At 40.0% G+C, this 19,946-nt stretch overlaps 1 protein-coding gene across 1 annotated transcript in view; it reads left to right on the top strand.

The window, feature by feature from the left end:
- The window catches only part of LOC107152901 (minichromosome maintenance complex binding protein), a 46,140-nt gene extending 26,408 nt beyond the window's left edge, over positions 1 to 19,732 (top strand). Inside the window, exons 6-16 of the mRNA XM_048791447.1 lie at positions 1,854 to 1,998; positions 3,966 to 4,117; positions 5,439 to 5,539; positions 7,662 to 7,834; positions 8,162 to 8,285; positions 9,913 to 10,030; positions 12,644 to 12,809; positions 13,683 to 13,816; positions 15,082 to 15,246; positions 18,164 to 18,252; positions 18,828 to 19,732. Of these exons, the coding sequence (XP_048647404.1) occupies positions 1,854 to 1,998; positions 3,966 to 4,117; positions 5,439 to 5,539; positions 7,662 to 7,834; positions 8,162 to 8,285; positions 9,913 to 10,030; positions 12,644 to 12,809; positions 13,683 to 13,816; positions 15,082 to 15,246; positions 18,164 to 18,252; positions 18,828 to 18,954 (1,494 nt within the window). The 3' untranslated portion in view covers positions 18,955 to 19,732. The remainder of the gene's footprint in view (positions 1 to 1,853; positions 1,999 to 3,965; positions 4,118 to 5,438; positions 5,540 to 7,661; positions 7,835 to 8,161; positions 8,286 to 9,912; positions 10,031 to 12,643; positions 12,810 to 13,682; positions 13,817 to 15,081; positions 15,247 to 18,163; positions 18,253 to 18,827) is intronic.
- The last annotated feature ends 214 nt before the right edge of the window (positions 19,733 to 19,946 follow it).

Below are 19,946 nucleotides of genomic sequence, written 5' to 3'. Positions count from 1 at the left end.
GTCTGTTAATCTTTTTCCTGGTTTTTTTTTTTTTTTTTTACTGCAGTTTGGACAGTTACTATTGACTTGTGATCAAGGTCACCCACTTTTTCTCTTATATACAATCTCATGTCAAGTCCATTCAGGTTTGTTTTTCATTTCAGGTATTTTATTTTATGGTTGTAGATTTTTCAGATTGTTTTTAGTTTGTTTGATAATATTTCTCTTCTGTTTACTTTTTTTGTCTACCTTTGATTTATTTTCTTATTTAGTTACTAAGGATTGAACCCAGGGGCACTGAACCACTGAGCCACATCCCCAGCCCCCTTTTTTTATATTTAGAGACAGGGTCTCACTGAATTGCTTAGCACTTTCATAAGTTGCTGAGGCTATCTTTTTTTTTTTTTTTTTGAGAGAGAGAGAGAGAGAATTTTTTAATATTTATTTTTCAGTTTTTGGTGGACACAACATCTTTATTTATTTTTGTGTGGTGCTGAGGATCGAACTCAGCGCCCTGCGCATGCAGGTGAGTGTGTTACCGCTTGAGCCACATCCCCAGCCCATGCTGAGGCTGTCTTTGAACTTGCAATCCTCTTTCCTCAGCTTCCTGAGCCACTGGAATTACATGCACCACTGCACCCAGCTCCTTTTTATTTTTTATTTTGTGACAAGTTCTCACTAAGTTGCTTAGGGCCTCACTGAAGCCAGCCTCAAACTTGATGTCCTCCTGCCTTGGCCTCCTGATAAGTTGCTGGTATTTCACACCTAGCCTGTCTTTGGTTTTCAAGTTGTGAGTTATAATTGTGTTGTAGTACCCTGTCTGCTAATTCTAATATCCAGGTCTTTTTTTTTTTTTTTTTTAATATTTATTTATTTATTTTAGTTTTTTTCGGCAGACACAACATCTTTGTTTGTATGTGGTGCTGAGGATCGAACCTGGGCCGCACGCATGCCAGGCGGGCGTGCTACCGCTTGAGCCACATCCCCAGCCCCTCCAGGTCTTCTCTTTGTTTCTGTTAGCTGGTTTTGATCCTTCTTATAGGTCACATTTCCCTGCTTCTTCACATACATAAGGATGTCTTAGTTCTTACTGTAGGTTGTAAAGAATTCAGTCTTCTGTCTTTAAAATTCACATTTGTTTCTGACAGGGAACTTACTAGATGGCTTTGATCTTTTGAAGGCATGGTTTTGGGATTTGCTAAGTGGGCATAGAGCAGCCCTTGGTGGGTGGACACAGTTCTTACTCATGAGGTGTGCCATTTCTAGGTCTCTGAAGGTCTGAGATGTTCAGTTCAGAAAGGTCCAGTTCTAGTACTTTCAGAGTCCCCATTAATTTTTGGCCAACCAGCAGCTGTTCTCTGCAAGGCCTTGAGGAATCTTGATTCAGGATATCCGGCCAGAGGTACAGATTTTCCATCTGCACAGATTTCTGCACCTCTGTCTGCAGCTGCTTCCTGTCTAGTACTTTCTGTGAATTCTAGTTGTTTCAGTAGCCCTGAGCGATGTGCTCTGTTTCTTCTGCCTGGCCAGTATGGGGCCTCCAGGCCTCTGCTGCAGTTAGGGAGGTGTCTCCCATGGAGAGCTCCAGAATGGGGGCTTTTCCTGTTGCACATCTCCCCATTCAAGCATTGTAGCCCATGACCCTGTTTTTCAGTGGCTGAAAACGGTCACTTCACTTACTTTGTCCAGTTTGATGGTTTTTTCCAGCGAGGGTGGGGGGCATAAGGTATACCTGTTCACTTTCATGACCCAAACTGGAAGACTAGCCTCCTTTAAAAAATATTTCATTTTTACTGAATTACCAAACCACTAATCTTTCATTAATCATATAATTTAGCATCGGTCCGTTCATGGTTCTTAACTATTCATTTAACGCCTATGTCAATGCAAACCAAGCTCGTGTCAGCCCCTCAACATCCTACACTCCCAGTCGTCATAAGAGGAGTTATGAAGATGATGAAGATATGGACCTACAGCCTCATAAACAGAAAGACCAGCATGCAGGTGCCAGACAAGCAGGTAGTGTGTACCAGGAGGCTTGCCATAGACTTTTGTTCTCTTGCAGGAGACTCATTTTCTTAATTAATTATTGTATAACATGCTTATAGATTTAAGAGCTGGTAATGGTGTGGCAACTCTGCTTCATTCACATTTGTATTATAGACAGGTTTGGATCTGGGATGAAACTCAGTGGCAAGGCCCTTGCCCAGTGTGTAGGAGAGTTGATACAGTACTCTTTGCTTAAACCATGCTTCATAATTGAGCAATTAGGCATCACTTAGTGAGAAGCAGCTGCTTTAATGTACATTTCAGAGTCTCAAGTGGTTAGCTAGAAAAGATCTTCTGTTTTTTTTCATTTTTATTTTTATCCCAACTCTTAAATATTAAGGAATTTTAGTACTTTACCCTATTTTTTCCTATATCTGAAACTTTTTTTTTTCTATGTTCTTTTTGGTACTTTCATTTAATTTCATAAGATTAAAAATATCAAAGGAAAAATATGAAAATTGGTAATACTAAATATTACATGAATTTGCATTGGTTTATTTCTTAAAACATGGTTACTTTTGATTAAAATAAGGAGACCAAAGTTGGCATTTTCTTAATGATTAGAGAATTCCAGAATCCCTACATACCATTATTGATCTCAGTCCCAGCTTTCATGAACAGTGGCTTTCTTTAACAAAGCAGGTAAATAGGTTTGTCTGTAGGTCTCCTTTTTGTATGTTCACTTCCCTTTTGCACCTTTAATCAGTGAAAATTAAAGGGAGAAGAGAAAACAAATGAGTCTGATTGTCTGCAAAATTGGGTTTAGAGAGCAAATTTAACCATCAGGGTAAACAGATGCACTAATGAACTTCATTTAAGTTACTTTACCTTATGAACTCACGTTTGTGAATTGCATTAATGCTGACATATTTTAATGTTGTAGGTTAGAATTGTGAATGTACAAATGTGAAAGTATTCTTTATCTACCCCAGAGTTCATGCAAATTACTGGTGTATTGAAATAGTATGAGATGTGAAAGTGTAGAGCTGGGCGCACTTGTAAGAAATACCACAGAGGTCTCTTACACCCTCAGTGGGTAACATCTTGTATGGACCTTGGTCTGGTCTATCAAGCTAGTTTGGAACTCACATTTTTGCATGTGCTTATTTATGTACATCTAGTTCTGTTTGTATTACCACGTGTAGATTGTGGTTTCTGCAACAGTGGAGATACATGAGGGTTTATTACCCAGCTCTCTCCTCTTGCCTCTTAATGACCAACCCTGCCACCTCCCCACAGTTCCCTAACCCTTGGTAACCATTAATTTGCTTTCCTCCTCTACAGTTTTGGCATTATAAGAACATCATATAAATGGAATCAAGTATTATGTAAACTCTGTGGATTGGCTTTTTCCATTCAGCATGATTCCCTTAAAATCCATAAAAGTCGTTAAATGTGTCGGTAGTTTATTCCTTTTTTATTGCTGAGTGGTATTCTGTGTTATGACAGGTGTCATTTTGATTCTGATTATTTATCAGCCTTAATGTGAACTATTCAGAAGTATCTTTTAATGATCTGTATATTCCCAGTAATTAGTCTGATTCTTGCATAAGGGATATTAATAAATATACGGTAAATGGATTTATTGCTCTTTGATTGTAATAGAAAAGAAGTGTGTTCTCCCAAAGAGTTCTGTTGTAAGTAGAGCGTGTATTCTTGGATCAGACGTGTCAGAGTAGCCATATTGAACATTAACTTCTTAAAGTGCTTACGTGAGATTGGGTGGGAGCAATTGATTGCCATTTTATGGTAGGAAAATTTAAAATTTCAAATCCATATTCTTGTTCTATTTTTTGGTATGTTTTTTTTAAACCATGTAGCAGCTTGAGCTTTTTGAGCTGAAGAATATCATTATCAACTTAAGAGGCACTCTGGAATGTTCTTTTTCGCCAGGAGGCTTTAGCAGTGACTAAGTGCAACGTGTTCTTTGAACTTAGGGAGTGCTGGCGGCCTTCAGTGGTGTGGAGAACCAAAGCGTTTAGAAACGGAAGCTTCCACCGGGCAGCAGCTGAGCTCCCTCAACTTCTCTTCCCCTTTTGATCTGAATTTCCCACTGCCAGGAGAGAAGGGCCCTGCCTGCCTTGTAAAGGTAATGAAGTCCTGACGGCGACCGGTGGGTTGTATGTCTCAAAATTGAAATGGAAACCTCTTGGCATTTATGTGTGTTTTGCTGCTATAATAAATGACAGTAAACCTGAGAGACCTGTGGCGACAGAAGTTTATTATTTTAGGGGTTTGGATCAGAAGTCTAATGTGCGTCTCATTGGGGTTAATTCCTTTCTCAAGGCTCTAGAGCAGCATCTGGGAGTGAGTTTGGTTTTTGCCTTATCCAGCTTCTAGAGGAGGCTGCACCCTTGGCCAGGGCCCTTTGAAGCTCCATCTTGAAGCCAGCAATAACACACCTGCCTGTTCTCAGCCACATCTCTGTCTGACCATTAGCCAGAACGTCCCCTTCTTAAGGACTTATGTGGTAGCACTGGGCCCACCCTCGTACTCCAGGGTAATCTCCCCATGTCGAGGTCTTCAGTCACACTGGCAAGCCCCTCTTGCTCATACGGTAACATTGACAAGGACTAGGACACCAAGTCTTTGAGGGGCCATTATTATGGCTACCACAGCATTCTCAACAATCAAAAGCAAAAGTGGAACAACTTTTTAATTTATGTCTACTTCCTTCCTAGTATTATTTCTAGTATGATATCTATTTCATTTTTGCCTTTTTTTCTTTTCATATTAAAACCCATTTCTCACGTATATTTAAAACAGAAGAAAAAACATTAAAAATTTGTTCGGTCTTGCTTATTCTGGTTTTTTGAAACTGATAGGTAAACAAGAGTTAGGAAGTTCAGAAATGATCACCGAGAATCTCCATTTGTGTTCATTGTGGCTTTAACTTAAATGGCTCTTCAGTCACAGTGCTAGGGCTGAAATTACCACATTCTCCCGAGTCCTTGCTTGCATCCTGCCTTACAATGGGAGACTTTGACAAAAGCCCCTTTCAACAGACGGTTTTGAAAGTTTGTTGTTGTGAAACATCCCGTGGCCACGCTGTGTTTTGTATTAATCCCCTAAATGTTGCATGGGTTCTGAGGAAGCCTAACACTGACCATCCTGGAGCTCCGGGTTGGTTTTTCTGCTCGCTGGTGGGTTTTGAGATGACGTGTGCCCTAGCTCCCGTTCTGGGCAGCCCTTTCTGTGAAGGATGGCTTGTTGAAACAGCACTGGTCGGCTGGGTTTTTACCTTGCTGACTAGCTGTGACCGCAGACCAGTACCTTGTCCTCTTGGTCTCCTCTGTGAAGTGCACGGGTCCCTCCTGGGCCCAAGGCTCCAGGGCCCTGGACCTGCAGTGGCAGTACTGTCTGGGCTGCCCTTGTGGGCTCTGACTTCGTGTCTCCTGTGGTTGCTGTAGGTCTACGAAGACTGGGAGGGCTTCAAAGTGAACGACGTCCTCGAGTTGTATGGCGTCCTCTCTGTGGACCCTGTGCTGAGCATACTGGGTAACGATGAGAGGCGAGTCCGTTTTCTCTGTTTTGTGCATCACTTTTTGTTTTGGGGTTTTGTTTTTTATATATATTTGTTTTTTACTTGTAGTTGGACATAATACCTTTGTTTTATTTATTTGTTTTTATATGGTGCTGAGGATCGAACCAAGAGTCTCACACATGCGAGGCGGGCACTCTGCCGCTGAGCCACAACCCCAGCCCCTTGTGCATCAGTTTTTATTCTGATATAATCTCACACATGCAGAAACGTGGCAGGATAGTTAGGAGAACTCCCTCATGCCCTCTACCCAGACTTACCGGTTCTCAGTGCTCGGCCCTGTGTGCTTTGCCACTCATTCATGCTCTATGTACACACATTTGGAGAACATGTGTCGATAAATTGCAGACATCAACTTTTTGTTGTTGTTTGGCACTAATTTGTACTAGGTATTGAACTTTGGGAGCTCTGCCACTGAGCTTCAACCCCCATCCTTATAAAATTTTGAGACAGGGTCTCACTGAGTTGCCCAGGCTGGCCTCAGACTCACGATCTTCCTGCCTCAGCATCCCAAGTAGCTAGTAGGAATTTTATTTTAGAATGAGTCTGTGTTGTCGAAGTTGTGTTCTGAAGTTCCTCATTTAACTTCTCTCCCCTTCACTGTGATTCCATGATTCATTTCACATAGGTTCATTTGTGTCTGATTGTTTCAGCTAAGTTTTTTCCTCCGTCCTTACTGTTTTGATTAAAAAAAAAAAAAAAAAGGAACGTTGACGTTGACAAATCAGAACATCTCAGGATGCTGTTCCTGCCATCCCTGTCACATCCCTGTTCCACCCAGCGGGTTTATCCTTCCGATATTTCTTTTTCACAAAAAAAGGTAGATATTTGTATTTTTTTTTTTATCAGCCCTTTTTTCCTCCCATAAAAGGAAGCAAACGTGTATTAAATCATTTGTACTTTTAATTTTTTTCATTTAACAAAATGTAGTAGAAATCCACATCGTCCTCATTATTATTTTTTTTTAATATTTTTTTAGTTGCCAATGGAGTTTTTACTTTGTTTATATGTGGTGCTGAGGATCGAACCCAGGGCCTCACACATACCAGGCAAGCGCTCAACCACTGAGCCACAACCCCAGTCCCTCATTATTTTTTCTTTTACTGTTTCCCAAAGAGAGGACTACTGTTCCCTGGATATAGTAGAGTTCTCTTGTTGAAGACTAGATATTTATCATGGTCTGCAAAGGAAGAACTTACATTTTTCGTACTAGATAAAAATGTTGCAAAGCACATTTTTAAATAACGTAAAAGTAAATCTAATAATCTCTTAGTAACAGTCCCTAAAATTGCTTATCTTGGCTATTTATGAAAGAATACTTTCCTCCTGAATTATTGCTTAGCTTAGAAGTGGGAGCATAGGCTGGGACAAACAGCAGGGTTAGAATCCTCTTTGGCCACTCAGTGACAGTGCAACCTTGAGCTTGGTTTCCTCACTGGAAATAAGGGTAGCTGTGAGCTTTTCATGAATCTGTGTGCACAGTGTCGAATGAATATTGTGTATTATGTAGTATGTGTTAGAATAGTCAAAGATTTTAAAACATTTTAGTCATTTATTTCAATCTCACAATCAATTCATTATATACTAATTTATTTAGCAAATCTGAAAAATGCATGCCATCTTAATGGCTTTTCTACTCAATATTCAAGGAAGATATCAGGTAAGAATAAAATTTAGCAAAGACAAATAGCAAGGTAGAGACAAATGATTCTCCATACACTGAAAAATAACTACTGCATGACTTTTGAGAAAAAGACTCCAGTTTGGAGATATGCGATGAAGTACTTGATATCTCAGTTGGTAGTTCCAGAATGAGTGTGTGTGTCAAAATAACCTTATGAATGACATTCTGTAGCCCATTGATGGCAGTGCTAGTGGCAGCATGTCGAGTGGAAACCGTCAGTTATGAAGAATGGAATAAGTTTATTCTATCAAACTGGCCTGAAATCTCTGTGGGGAAACTTTTGAGAATGAGGATCCACTTTCGCTGTCTCAGGAGAGATACAGGGAGAAGTAGTCTTGGCTTGAATTCTAATTTTGCCTTCAGATATGCACATTACATTCACACCTTTGCAACTGGTGTCTAATACAGGGATGCTTCTGCATTGCTGGACCCTATGGAATGCACAGACACAGCAGAGGAGCAGAGGGTACACAGTCCTCCTGCCTCCTTGGTGCCAAGAATTCATGTGATTTTAGCCCAGAAGCTGCAGCACATCAATCCATTGTTACCTGCCTGCCTTAACAAAGAGGAGAGCAGAACCTGTAAGTGTAAGTGAGCCAGACTCTTCCCTCCTAGGTCCAGAGCTGCCTGTGGCTTACACTCAAGAGTGGTGCTGAGTTAGTTCCTCCTCCATCAGAATAGGTGTTTCCTGTAATGTCTGTACTGGGCCCCGTTCTCCTCATGTTAATTCTCTTATCGAGGGGGAGAGAAAGAGGGTGCAAGTTGTCATTGTCCCAGGAGCACCCTCATTTGTCACTGAGTGGCCAGTGTTCAGGTGCACACCAATTACCTGCTGAGCACAGCTCATTTGCTCCGAGACGCCTGGAGGAGCTGGCATGTGCTCTGAGTGGCTTTTCTTCCTCCTCCAGTCGTGTCGGCCTTCATGTCCGAGTTGTCTCCAGTCAGAGCAGAGCTGCTTGGGTTCCTCACACACGCGCTGCTGGGGGATAGCCTAGCTGCCGAGTACCTGATATTGCACCTCATCTCTACAGTGTAAGTGCCGTCTGTATTCTTGGTGGGTATTAAGGGCATTTCAGTGTGGTGTAGCCAGTGGAAAAGGTCGGGTAGGTTCTGGTGTAACTTATTAGGCTTCACATCTAGTGTTAACAAGTATTAGGCCAATTCTTTGTTCACTTCAGTTTTTTGATTATGTCCCCTCAATGTTAGAGCCAAAATCAAATAAAGGGCCTGGCTGATGAGTAAAATGAGCTGCTGCTTCTTTTTTTTTTTTTTTTTCCTTTTTCCTTTTCTTTTTCTTTTTTTGCAGTGCTAGGGATTGAACCCAGGGCCGGAACATGCTAGACTACTGAGCTGAATCCCAGCCACTTTTTACATTCTGAATTCTGTTTGCACATCCCGAGGCTTTGCTTCTAAAAGACAGTCAACAAGTTACATCATGTGCACATTTTAATTTATACATTGACATTAGCCTCACCCTTTGACTCCACTTTGTTTTCTGGTTTCAAAAATAATGTGCTCCTTCAATAAGTTCCAGGAACTTGAAGAAAATAGCAGTCATCTGTTATCTCACCACTGGGAGATAATCTCAGGTACCACTGTGGTACTTATTCATGTTTTTATGTATATATATATGTACATTATATATACCAATATAGTTATCAGTTATACCCATATGTTGCCTTTTAGCATTTAATACATATAAAACATTTTCCCATTATAATTCTTCATGAACTTTTTAATGGCTGCACACTGGTTCATTATACAGTTGTGTTGTACTGTAAACATCTCCTAGTTTTTCTCTGTGGTTAACCACAACATTGTAGTAAACAGCTTGGTGCCATGATTCTTACTTTCCTCTGGTGGGATCTAAGATGGTGGTACGTAATGACTGAGAGCTCAGATATTGGAACCAAACTGCCTGATTTTGAATCTCGGCTCTATCAGTTTCTGACTAGACGAGCCTGTTACAGGTCAAATATCTCTAATCCCCAAACTGAAAATAATCCCAGCTCGAAACTTTTTGAGCACCATTGGGCTCTGTTTCAGATTATGGAGCATTATAGATTTTGGATTTCAGATTATCGATGCTTACCCAGTAAAGTCTGTGCAAATATTCTAAAATCAGAAGTATTTTGGGTCTCGCATATTTTGAATAATATTCCAACTATACAAGTTCTGTGCCTCAAGATTTCTCATCTGTAAAACGAAAATAATAAAACCTATCTCAGAATGTTTGGAAATGAAATGAGTAAGTGTATAAGCGCTTAGAATAATATTGGCTATTAATTTGATTTGCAGTTATTCTGGTAGATCAAATAGCTAGACAAATTCCAGCTGCTTGAGGCTGAGGCAGGAGGATTATAAGTTTGAGGGTCAGCCTGGAAACCCTACTAAGACCCTGTCTCAAAATAAAAAAGAAGGGACCAGGTGTATAGTGCAGAGATAGAGTGCTCCTGGGTTCAATCCCCAGTACCACACACCAAAAAAAAAAAAGAAAAAGCTAGCCTGAATATTATTCTATATTTTTAATGATAACAGTAAGCTAATTTTTATTTGCTTTTTAATGAAATCAGGAAGTCACTTCAGTATCTCATTTATTGATTTATTTTTCTTTCTTTCTTTCTTTCTTTTTTTTCTTTTTTCTTTTTTTTTTCCCTAGATATACAAGAAGAGATGTTCTTCCACTAGGAAAATTTACAGTTAACTTGAGTGGTTGCCCACGGAATAGTACCTTCACAGAACACTTATATCGAATTATTCAACATCTTGTTCCAGCAGTAAGATCAATATAAATACTCATCATAAACATAAAGCACACCAAAAATCCTTCTCATTGTCTTCCATTCAACCCACATACCTAAATTTGAGATTTTAGTAGCTGTCACTTAAGGGGAAACAAAGCCTGCCAAGTTACATGATTGAAAGCATGCTCTCTCCTAAATGTCCCACATTTCTTGCGTTAGTACAAATTTCTGTAAGTCTAACAAGTCACACAATCCCAGTAACTCTTAAAATTGTACTCTCAGTCAATGCCAATTTGTGCAATTTGGTATCCTTTGCATTAAAATCTTTAATCTAAATAAGCTCTAAATCATAGGAACCTCCTCCTTTTACCTAAGGTAATTAAAAAAAAAAAAAAAAAAGACCTTCACCTTCATTGCCCCAGTTTCAATTGTTATTTGGGAAGTTGAGCTTTCTTCACTTGCCAGGTGATCTGGAGTACAGTATTTCTGTGTGTAAGGATCTTGGGAACAGGGGAATTGCATCTGACACATCATGTGATAGAAAATACTGATCCCCTCTTGCTTTGGGAATATAAGAGTTTGGTCTGGATCAGTCACTGAACCAGTTTATTGAGTGTGTCTAAGTGCTAGCATTTTTGCAGATCCTTAACGAGCAGTGACCAGAATACATGAGCCTTTCTCCCTCTGATAAAGTCCTAAGATGCAGAGAGCTATTTTACGTTGGGTGCATTTATCATTAATTTCCCACATTTTAGAAGTAAAATTGAAAATGTTAAAATAATAATTACATACAAACATAAGTGTTTTTGTAAAAATAACTTTTCCCAAATTAAAAAAAGAAAAAGTAGTAAAAATGACCTTTTTCTACGTTTTTGCTAATCTCTTTAATATCTAAATTAATAGGAGATCCCTAGATTTTTTTTTTTTTTGTCTTTGCATTCAGTCTGTTATAATGTGATGTTTTGATTCTTTTTTTTTTGAAGGGTAGTTGGAATGTGTAATTTTATCTGCTGCAGTAAGATTCATTAGTCTTAATCTTGTACATTGAAAATATCTGGGTAAAAATTATGATTTTTATCTCATAGGCCCCATTAGAGAGTCTTGGCAATTCCCTAGGTTCTGTACCACTTTGTGGGTGTGGGTGTGTTTGTGTATCATTGGGAGTTGAACCCAGAGCAGAGGCCCTCTACCACTGCACCACACCCCTACCCCCTTTTTTTTGTTGTTTTGAGATAGGATCTTGCTAATTCGCCCAGGCTGGCCTCAAATTTTTAGATCTTCCTGCCTCAGCCACCCAAGTTGCTACTGGAATTACAGGTGTGAGCCATGGCACCCAGCTCTCTACCACTTTTCAGTAATTACTGAAATAGATCCCTTGCCCTCATGGAGCTTAAATTTTTGTGGTGAAAGACCAACAAATAAATTAATCCATGGTATGTCATTTATGTGCCCTATAGAATAAAGCCCCAGGAGAAGGAGACAGAGTCCTGGTAGTGGCCCAGGACAGCTGCCAACATTCATAGCATGGGCAGGAAAAGCCTAGTTCCCAGGATGCCTCCTGACAGAACTCGGGGAAGTACAGTGACAGACCTGGGGGCTGCTCAGGGAAGTGTCACCCTGTGCAGAGAACAGATTCAGAGCCACTAAAGAGCGTGTGCTTGGCAGTGTGAGGAATGCCAGCATGGAATGAGCCCTGGGGAAACCGAGAGGCAACCCGAGGCCACTCAGCTGGGAGGCCAAGGTTTAAGTAGCACATACGGAGGGCAAGAGTGAGCATCCTTGCATGTTATCAGAGGAAAGTGCTGTAGGTTCTCATGTGGTGTGAGCTTTCCCCTTCGTATTCTCTTCCTGCACCACTTTGGAGGGCATTTGCTTTTTCACTTTACCACATCCCATCACCTCCTGTGTCTAGAAGTACTTCCTGCACACTTGGCTATTTACGGTCTTACGTAGCTTTCACCGTAGGTTATTCGAGAATGGCCTGCCTATGCTCTGCAGTGCCAAGCCTGACTCCCCACCCCACCACATATGCTGCTTCTCAGGCTGAGTCTAGAAAAGTGAAGTGCATTGAGGGCAGGGCCAAGGGGCACTGGGAGTGCTGTGGGCCGAGCATAGAGGCAGTGTCCAGGGCTTGGCGGATTCCCTGCTCTGGCAGACTTGGGGCAACAGCGGTGAGCCCTGCAGCACCAAGATGGTTCAGTGTGCTCTGCTCCTTGAATTTTCTTTCAGCACTTCCGTTCAGAAGTGTCTGTAGTAGTCAATGATGAATGAATATGATTTTCATCCAAAGAGCATAGTGAAAAATGATGAGCTTTTCTCTCCCTTTCTTGAAGAATGAAATACTTTGTTTTGCTAGCTTGTGTTATGGGAAGAAGTCAGTTGTCTACCATTTGTCACCGACAGAATAGAACTGATTCTTTAAGACTATTGAATAAGACATTTGAGAATAAAGCTGCTTCCAGAGTGAGTGAAAATCTAACACAGGAAATAGCTGTATCTGTGTGTCTCAGAGTTCTAGAGGTCATATCATTACTCCCTTAAAAATAAGTAAGATCATTCTATCTGAGAAAAATTTTTGACTCCAAATACATGCTTTCTTACAACAGGAAACTTCGATCCTTGCTCATTAAAGCATTTCCCTTGCAGTCCTTTCGCCTGCAGATGACTATAGAGAACATGAACCACTTAAAATTCATTCCTCACAAAGACTACACAGCCAACCGCTTGGTCAGTGGACTCCTCCAGCTGCCCAACAACACTTCCCTCTTCATCGATGAAACGCTTCTGGAGCAAGGGCAGCTGGACACCCCAGGTATGCACATGGACGCCCCCTGTCACCCTTTTCTGGCTAAAGTTAAGCCTGGTAATGACTTTTCAAAAGGATGTCTGTGGATGAAGACAAATTTGTATTGGAAAATATTTCAGATGAAGGCTTGGTGTGTGCATTTAATTAAAGTAAACATCATAAACTGTGCACTCAACTATTTAGTCTTCACGATTTTTAAAGCAGTACATTAGCACAAGTAGCTTTTTAAAGGCTGAAATGGGAGGTTTTGCCTTTAATCTGCTACCTCAAAGGAGAGGTATAGAGAAGATGTAGTAAAACATTTGATATCTCCCGTTGAACTTTTTAAACATTTTGTAGAGAATCTCTGAAAAAAATATTTAATGGATCAGATGGTTTGAACTAACCTCACTTATGGAGCATGTCATAAAATCACAAGAAAGTGGAGTGCCTTATCTTGTGCTCAGGTGAAGAGAATCAAGATGGCACTGTGCTGGTGATCAGTTCAGGAGGTAAAAATAGAAGAAACAGTACTGTAGGCTGTGTACACCTCAGGCAAAGCTGAGAATAGGCCCAGTCAAATTGAGTAAGATCACTGTAGCCCTGTGACCACACCACCTAGGAAGTGACCCCACTTGCTGGGGTCCCATTAGTATCCTGTGGTGGATCAGACATTAGGCATTAGGGTGTCCCAGACAGCTCCAGCAGGCCTCATGCTGTCTGTCTGTGGAGCTCATCACCTAGTGAATGTTTGCTTGGGGACACTCAGCTTATAAATCGGGCATCCCTCATAGTCTTTATTTAAGCAGCACAAATCTCACGTCTATAATCCTTGTCAGCCAAACTAATGTTCCTATGATTAAGATCAAGTGACTGAAAATTATGTTCTTACTCTTCTAGGTGTTCACAATGTGACAGCTCTGAGCAACCTAATAACCTGGCAGAAGGTGGACTATGACTTCAGTTACCACCAGATGGAATTTCCCTGCAGTATCAATGTACTGATTACTTCAGAGGGGCGGTCACTCCTCCCGGTAAAAAGAGTCACTTTTAAATGTAGATGGCTATGTTTTTGTTTTATGTTGATGTTGCTTCTATGTTCTATTTCTTCATTGTGGCTGCTGACTATTAATATGGGAATAAGTTATTTTGTTCCTGCCTTGGGATGGAAACTTACAGCTACCAAGAAGCAGCCATCAGGAAGTCACAGGATCACCTGGCTATTAGCACAGACATGCCCCCATCTGAGCGTACAAAGTAAAAGCTGTCTGCAGGTGGATTAACATCCAGACTTCTGCTTGATTGCCTTTGTCCCATTATTTTCTGTCACTTAAATGAGAAATAGTTTAGCTTTCCTTATTAAATGTCCCTAATCACCTGGTAATGAATTTTATACTTTATGGTGAAATGGAGTAGCTGATCAAGAGGTTTGAATTTTGAGGATGATGAGAAATACATCCCAGGTATTAAAAAGGTGTATAGCTACTCTGTAGAGTTCACTTGTGAACATGAGGAATAACCTTTGACATTAGTAAGTTTTCTGTGGAAAAGTACAATAAAAAGTTAAATTGGCCAGGATTGGTAGTGCATGGTGGTGCATGCCTGTAATCCCAGCAACTCAGGAGTCTGAGGCAGGAGGATCTCAAGTTCAGGAGTAGCCTGGGCTGGGCTGGGGATATAGGTCAGTCGGTAGAGTGCTTGCCTAGTGTGCCCAAGGCCCTGGGTTCATTCCCCAGCACCATTAAAAAAAAAAAAAAAAATTATTAACTGCCTTTTAGAGATGTCCACCTTTTTTTTATGTTTATTGATACCATTGAGGTTTTTTTTTTTTTTTTCTTTCCCCTTTTGCAGTACTAGGGATTGAATCCAAGGGTACTTTACCACTGAGCTACATTCCCAGACCTCCATTTTTTGGGGTACCATGGATTGAACCCAGGGGCTCATAACCACTGAGCCACATCCCAAGTCCTTTTTTATATCTCATTAGAGACAGGGTCTTGCTGAGTTGCTCAAGGCCTTGCTAAGTTGCTGAGGCTGGCTTTTAACTCACAATCCTCCTGCCTCAGCCTCCTGAGTCTCTGGGATTACAGGCATGTGCCACCATACCCAGCAAAAGCTAGCCTCAGTAATAATTGCTGTGGTAGTTATAATGTATGTAAATCATATTAAAAACTAATTCCCTTTCGCAAAATTAAGTGGTATTTCCTAATTCCCTTGGAAGCTGATAGAGCATGCAGCTTCTGCACATGTAGCTTAATCTAGGAATTTGAAAAATACTGGGTCCCGTTTCTCTTTTCAGGCAGACTGTCAGATTCATTTACAGCCTCAGCTAATCCCTCCAAACATGGAGGAGTACACGAATAGCCTCCTCTCGGCGGTGCTGCCTTCTGTGCTGAACAAATTCCGCATCTACCTGACCCTTTTGAGATTCCTGGATTATAGTATATCTGATGAAATAACCAAGGTACATTCAAGTTACATCAAGGATTTCCCTGTGTAAATTGTAATGTTTTGCCAATTTACATTTATCATTACAGATGGGGTAAATTTGCTCTTTGCTTTCTATGTCTTTCCTTTTTCTTCCTTTATAGTCTTTCATTTGTTTGTTTGAAATAGATATTGTTTTCTGCTGTCTCATTTTATTCCCTGGACTTTTTTTTTTTTTTTTTTAATTTTTTATTGTTGGTTGTTCAAAACATTACATAGTTCTTGATATATCATATTTCACACTTTGATTCAAGTGGGTTATGAACTCCCATTTTTACCCCGTATACAGATTGCAGAATCACATCAGTTACACATCCATTGATTTACATATTGCCATACTAGTGTCTGTTGTATTCTGCTGCCTTTCCTATCCTCTACTATCCCTTCCCTGGACTTTTTTAAAAATAATATTTTCTTAGTAGCTTCCCAGGAGCTAAAATTATTAATATCGGTGCTGGGGGATTGAACTCGGGGCCTCACACATGCTAGGCAAGTGCTTTTCCCATTGAACCACATCCCCGGCTCTTAATATCGTAATTATATAATCATTTAGGATTAATGGTCAATTTAATTACAAGAATACACAAAAATTTTGCTTCATTGTGATTTTTTTTCTCCATGCTATTGTCATAAAAATTCCACCCGTATGCATTGATAATTATTACTTTAATTACCTGTCTTTTAAATCAGGCATTTCTGCAGATCTCTATTAACTGTGCAGTTGCCTTTGCTGATGCCATTTGTTTCATCCTGCGGGTTCATGTTCTTGTCTAGCGTCCTTTCATTTCAGCCTAAAGAACTCCCTTTAGTGTTTTTTGTAGGACACATCTGTTCATGAGAAAGGTTTTGCTTATCTGGGATTGTCTTTTCTCTCCCATGTAATGGGGATTGAACCAGGGACACTCTACCACTGAGCTATATCCCTGGCCCTTATTGTTTGAGACAGGGTCTCACTAAGTTGCTAAGACCGGCTTCAAACTTGTGATCCTTCTGCTGCAGCCTCCCAAGTCACTGGGATTTCACTGCACCTTGATGGGATTGTTCTCCTTAAGGCTAATTTTGCTGAATGTAGAATTCTGGGTATCATCTTTTTCTTAGCCCTTTGTGTCTTTTCACTGCCTCCTACTTCTGTTCTGTGGTTTCTGGTGACAGGATCCTTCGTACATGATCAGTCATTTTCTATAGCATTCAAGAATATCTCTGTTTTGTTTGTTTGTTATTTCCAATTATTGTGTGTGTGTGTGTGTGTGTGTGTGTGTGTGTGTGTTGCTGTAGAGCAGATCCAGAGTCTCAAATATGCCAGGCAAGGGCTCTGTGCTCTGCCACTGAGCCATAGCTCCCATCCCAACCCTTGTCTTGTCTGGCTTTGCCATTCTCTATTTAGTAAGACATGTTCTCTTAGTTTCCTTTAGTTTATACAGTAGCCCCTCCCCCCTTACTTATGAAAGATTCATCCCAGGATCCCCAGTGTGAGCCTGAAACCACAGATAATGCTCTCTATGACAGGATTCATGCATTAAGCACAGCAAGAGATTGACAACCATAATTGATGAGAGAACATTTATAGCAATATACTGTAATAAAAGTTCAGTGAATGTGGTCTCTTCCCCCTCTCAACTGCCACAGAGCAGGTGGCATACACAGTGTGAATATGCCAATGAAGGATGACATGTTCCAAACAGGACAGGGCAAGATTTTGTCACAACACTTAGAATGGCTCACAATTTAGAACTCTTTTTGGACTGCAGGTAAAAGTGCACCATTGTACATGGTCTCTTTTACTTCTCTGAAGATATTTAAAATAACCAGTTTAAAATGTTTGTCTAGTGGGTCTAATATTTGGGTTTCTTCAGGGACAGTTTCTTTTGACTCTTTTTATTCTCAGTTTGTGGGCTGTGTGTACCTTCATCTTTGCATATCTGATTTTTGTTGATAATCAGACATTTCAAATAACATAATGTGGCACCTCTGTTTTAGAAACTAGGTTCTAGGGTTTGTTGTGTTAGTGCTTTTAGATTTATCCCCCCCCCCTTTGTTTTAGAAACATTTTAAAAATATCTTTTAGTTGTAGATGGACACAATACCTTTATTTCGTTTTTATTTTTATGTAGTGCTGAGGATCAATCCCAGTCCCTCATGCATGCTAGGCAAGTGCTCTACCACTGAGCCACAATCCTGTCCCCCTTCCCCCTCTTTTTGAGGTTCTAAAGATCAAACACATTGCGTGTGCTAGGCAAGCACTTTACCACTCAGCCATGTCCCCCCATTGGTGAGTCTTCCAGGAAATCACCAAAAAGGTCAGATAATGACAAGTTCTCTGGCAGCCCTGCTTTGAAGATGGCAGCCCTGCTTTGAAGAAACTCTGGCCCTGTTCTGTGCTCTAGTCTGCCATTTTTGAAGCTATCACCAGGGGGCCCCCTGTATTGTAGAATATGGGAGTAAAGCAAGTTAAAATGCCAACAAAGCTCATCTTTCTTACCAAGAATCACCTCTTTTTCCTTCATAAATGTTCCCTAGATTGCTGCTAGGGTCACATTTATTTCCAGAGGTTTGAAAAAGCGGATTCTGATCATTGCTTTCTGCAGTTTTCATGGATGTCACTCTTCCCTATTCAAAGGCATCAGTTGTTATGCAAGTTGCTAATTTGTTTCACCTTCTCATTTTATTTTGTTTAGAATGTTTTCATCAGTAGCATTTTTCTGTGTGTAAAATTTCAGTTCTCCATCCTTTTTTCCATCTATATTCTTGTTTGTCTAAGAGGTGGAGCTGACATCCTCATTTTTACATTAATCAAAGGACCAAGTATCTTATTTCTTACAAAAATAATGGTTTTAAAGTACACTTAAGGGAGTTTTAAAGGAACCTTATAAAGTACATTTACTCTTTCAACAAAGGCAGTTGAAGATGATTTTGTGGAAATGCGAAAGAATGACCCTCAGAGCATCACTGCTGATGACCTCCACCAGCTGCTTGTGGTAGCGCGGTGAGTAGTATATATGCTCATAATTGCTTTTTCTGAAAGCTGTGCATTTATTTAGCAGTAACTCAGACTTCTAAAAACAGCAGAATTTTTTTCTTTTTAAACAATGCCTTCTAAAGAAGGGATTATTGGGGGGAATTCTGTTTGGACAGTTGCCTCATAAGTGGAACAGGAATGCTGCTTATCCTCTAAGCTTCAAAGAGCCAGCTACCCTCCAATTCTTGCTCTTCCGGGAATTCCTTGTGGGGTCTAACCTAGCTCTTGACTTGTGTGTAGGTGGTCTTCGTCTGGACTGTGGGGGGTTTTTTTTGTGTGTGTGTGTGGTTTTTTTTTTTTTTTTTTTTTGGTACCCGAGATTGAACTCAGGGCCTCTGAGCCACATCCCTAGCCCTTTTTGTTTTTTATTTAGAGACAGGGTCTCGCTAAGTTGCTGAGGCTGGCTTTGAACTCGCAATCCTCTGCCTTAGCCTCCAAAGCTGCTGGGATTACAGGTGGCACCACTTGGACGCTTTTTTTAAATAGTATTCCTAGGTCTTAAATTTTTTCTTAGACTTAAATGTGTTTCTGTTTCAAACCAGGTTTCTGTCTCTCAGTGCTGGGCAGATGACACTGTCAAGAGAACGATGGCTAAGAGCAAAGCAGCTCGAGTCTTTAAGAAGAAATAGGCTTCAACAGCAAAAATGTGTGAATGGAAATGAACTTTAAAGTTCTGATACCTATTTGAGGAGTAACGGGCAAACTGTAGCCACGTTATTGTAAAATTCAAATATCATTTATACCACAGTTTTATACATAATTTGTATCAAAACCCAATGACTTTTCCTGAAATCAAGCCTGGTGACATCTGAAGTTTATACGATACTCAGTGAGGGCTTCTACCTTACTGATTTTATGGAACTTTTGAAGTTTTGTTTTATAATGATATAAATTAGTAATGGTGTACAAAAATGTATTTGATATTAAAAGTTTAATATTGATAAATGTTGCTGATTATACCTATATTTCCTTAGCTGCAGCTAAGTCATAGGCCAGACTCTGTTCAAATGCTAATATTAACTTCATTTGAAGAAAATTGTTGTAATTTCAAAGTTGGAGGGATTGTGCTCTTGAGATTTCTATGTCTTTCCAATTAACAGTGGATTTGAGTATGTTCAGTAGTCCAAGTTTGGTGAATGGACATACTTGCTAGATTCACGGGTGAAATCCTATAGTATCATTTCCCAGATATTTGGCCACAGAAACATTCTAACAGTTATTAACAGCTTGAAAAACTAGCCTTTTACATGGCACTGGTACCCAGATTTTGCATTTTATGGACCAGTAAAATTCTGAAAATTTGGGGACAGGGTTGTCAATTTATTTTGGCAAGTAATCTGAAAGAAATCATTGTGGATATATTTGAGTTTTTTTTTTTTTTTTTAATAAAAGGACAATCTCAGAATAAGAGGTAGTCTTTTAAATGGAATAAATATAGCTTTTTGAAGAACGCTATATTGTCCTTATGTTTCTCATTACATCCCAGTACATTTGGAAACTACTATTTTATAGGACTCACTTAAGGGAACACAACCTAATGAAGTTCTGCTGAAATTAAAAAAAAAAAAAAAAAAAAATCTAAGTAGACTTAAAAAATATTTTTAAAAATAACTCTTTAGGAAAAACTTTTTTTTAATGGTGCTGAGATGGAAGGTAGGGCC

The sequence above is a fragment of the Marmota marmota genome, unplaced genomic scaffold (assembly GCF_001458135.2).
Source record: "Marmota marmota marmota unplaced genomic scaffold, marMar, whole genome shotgun sequence".
Taxonomy (NCBI): Eukaryota; Metazoa; Chordata; class Mammalia; order Rodentia; family Sciuridae; genus Marmota; species Marmota marmota.
The sequence above is the reverse complement of the archived record's forward strand: the minus strand, read 5'-3'. Positions and strand labels throughout refer to the sequence as shown.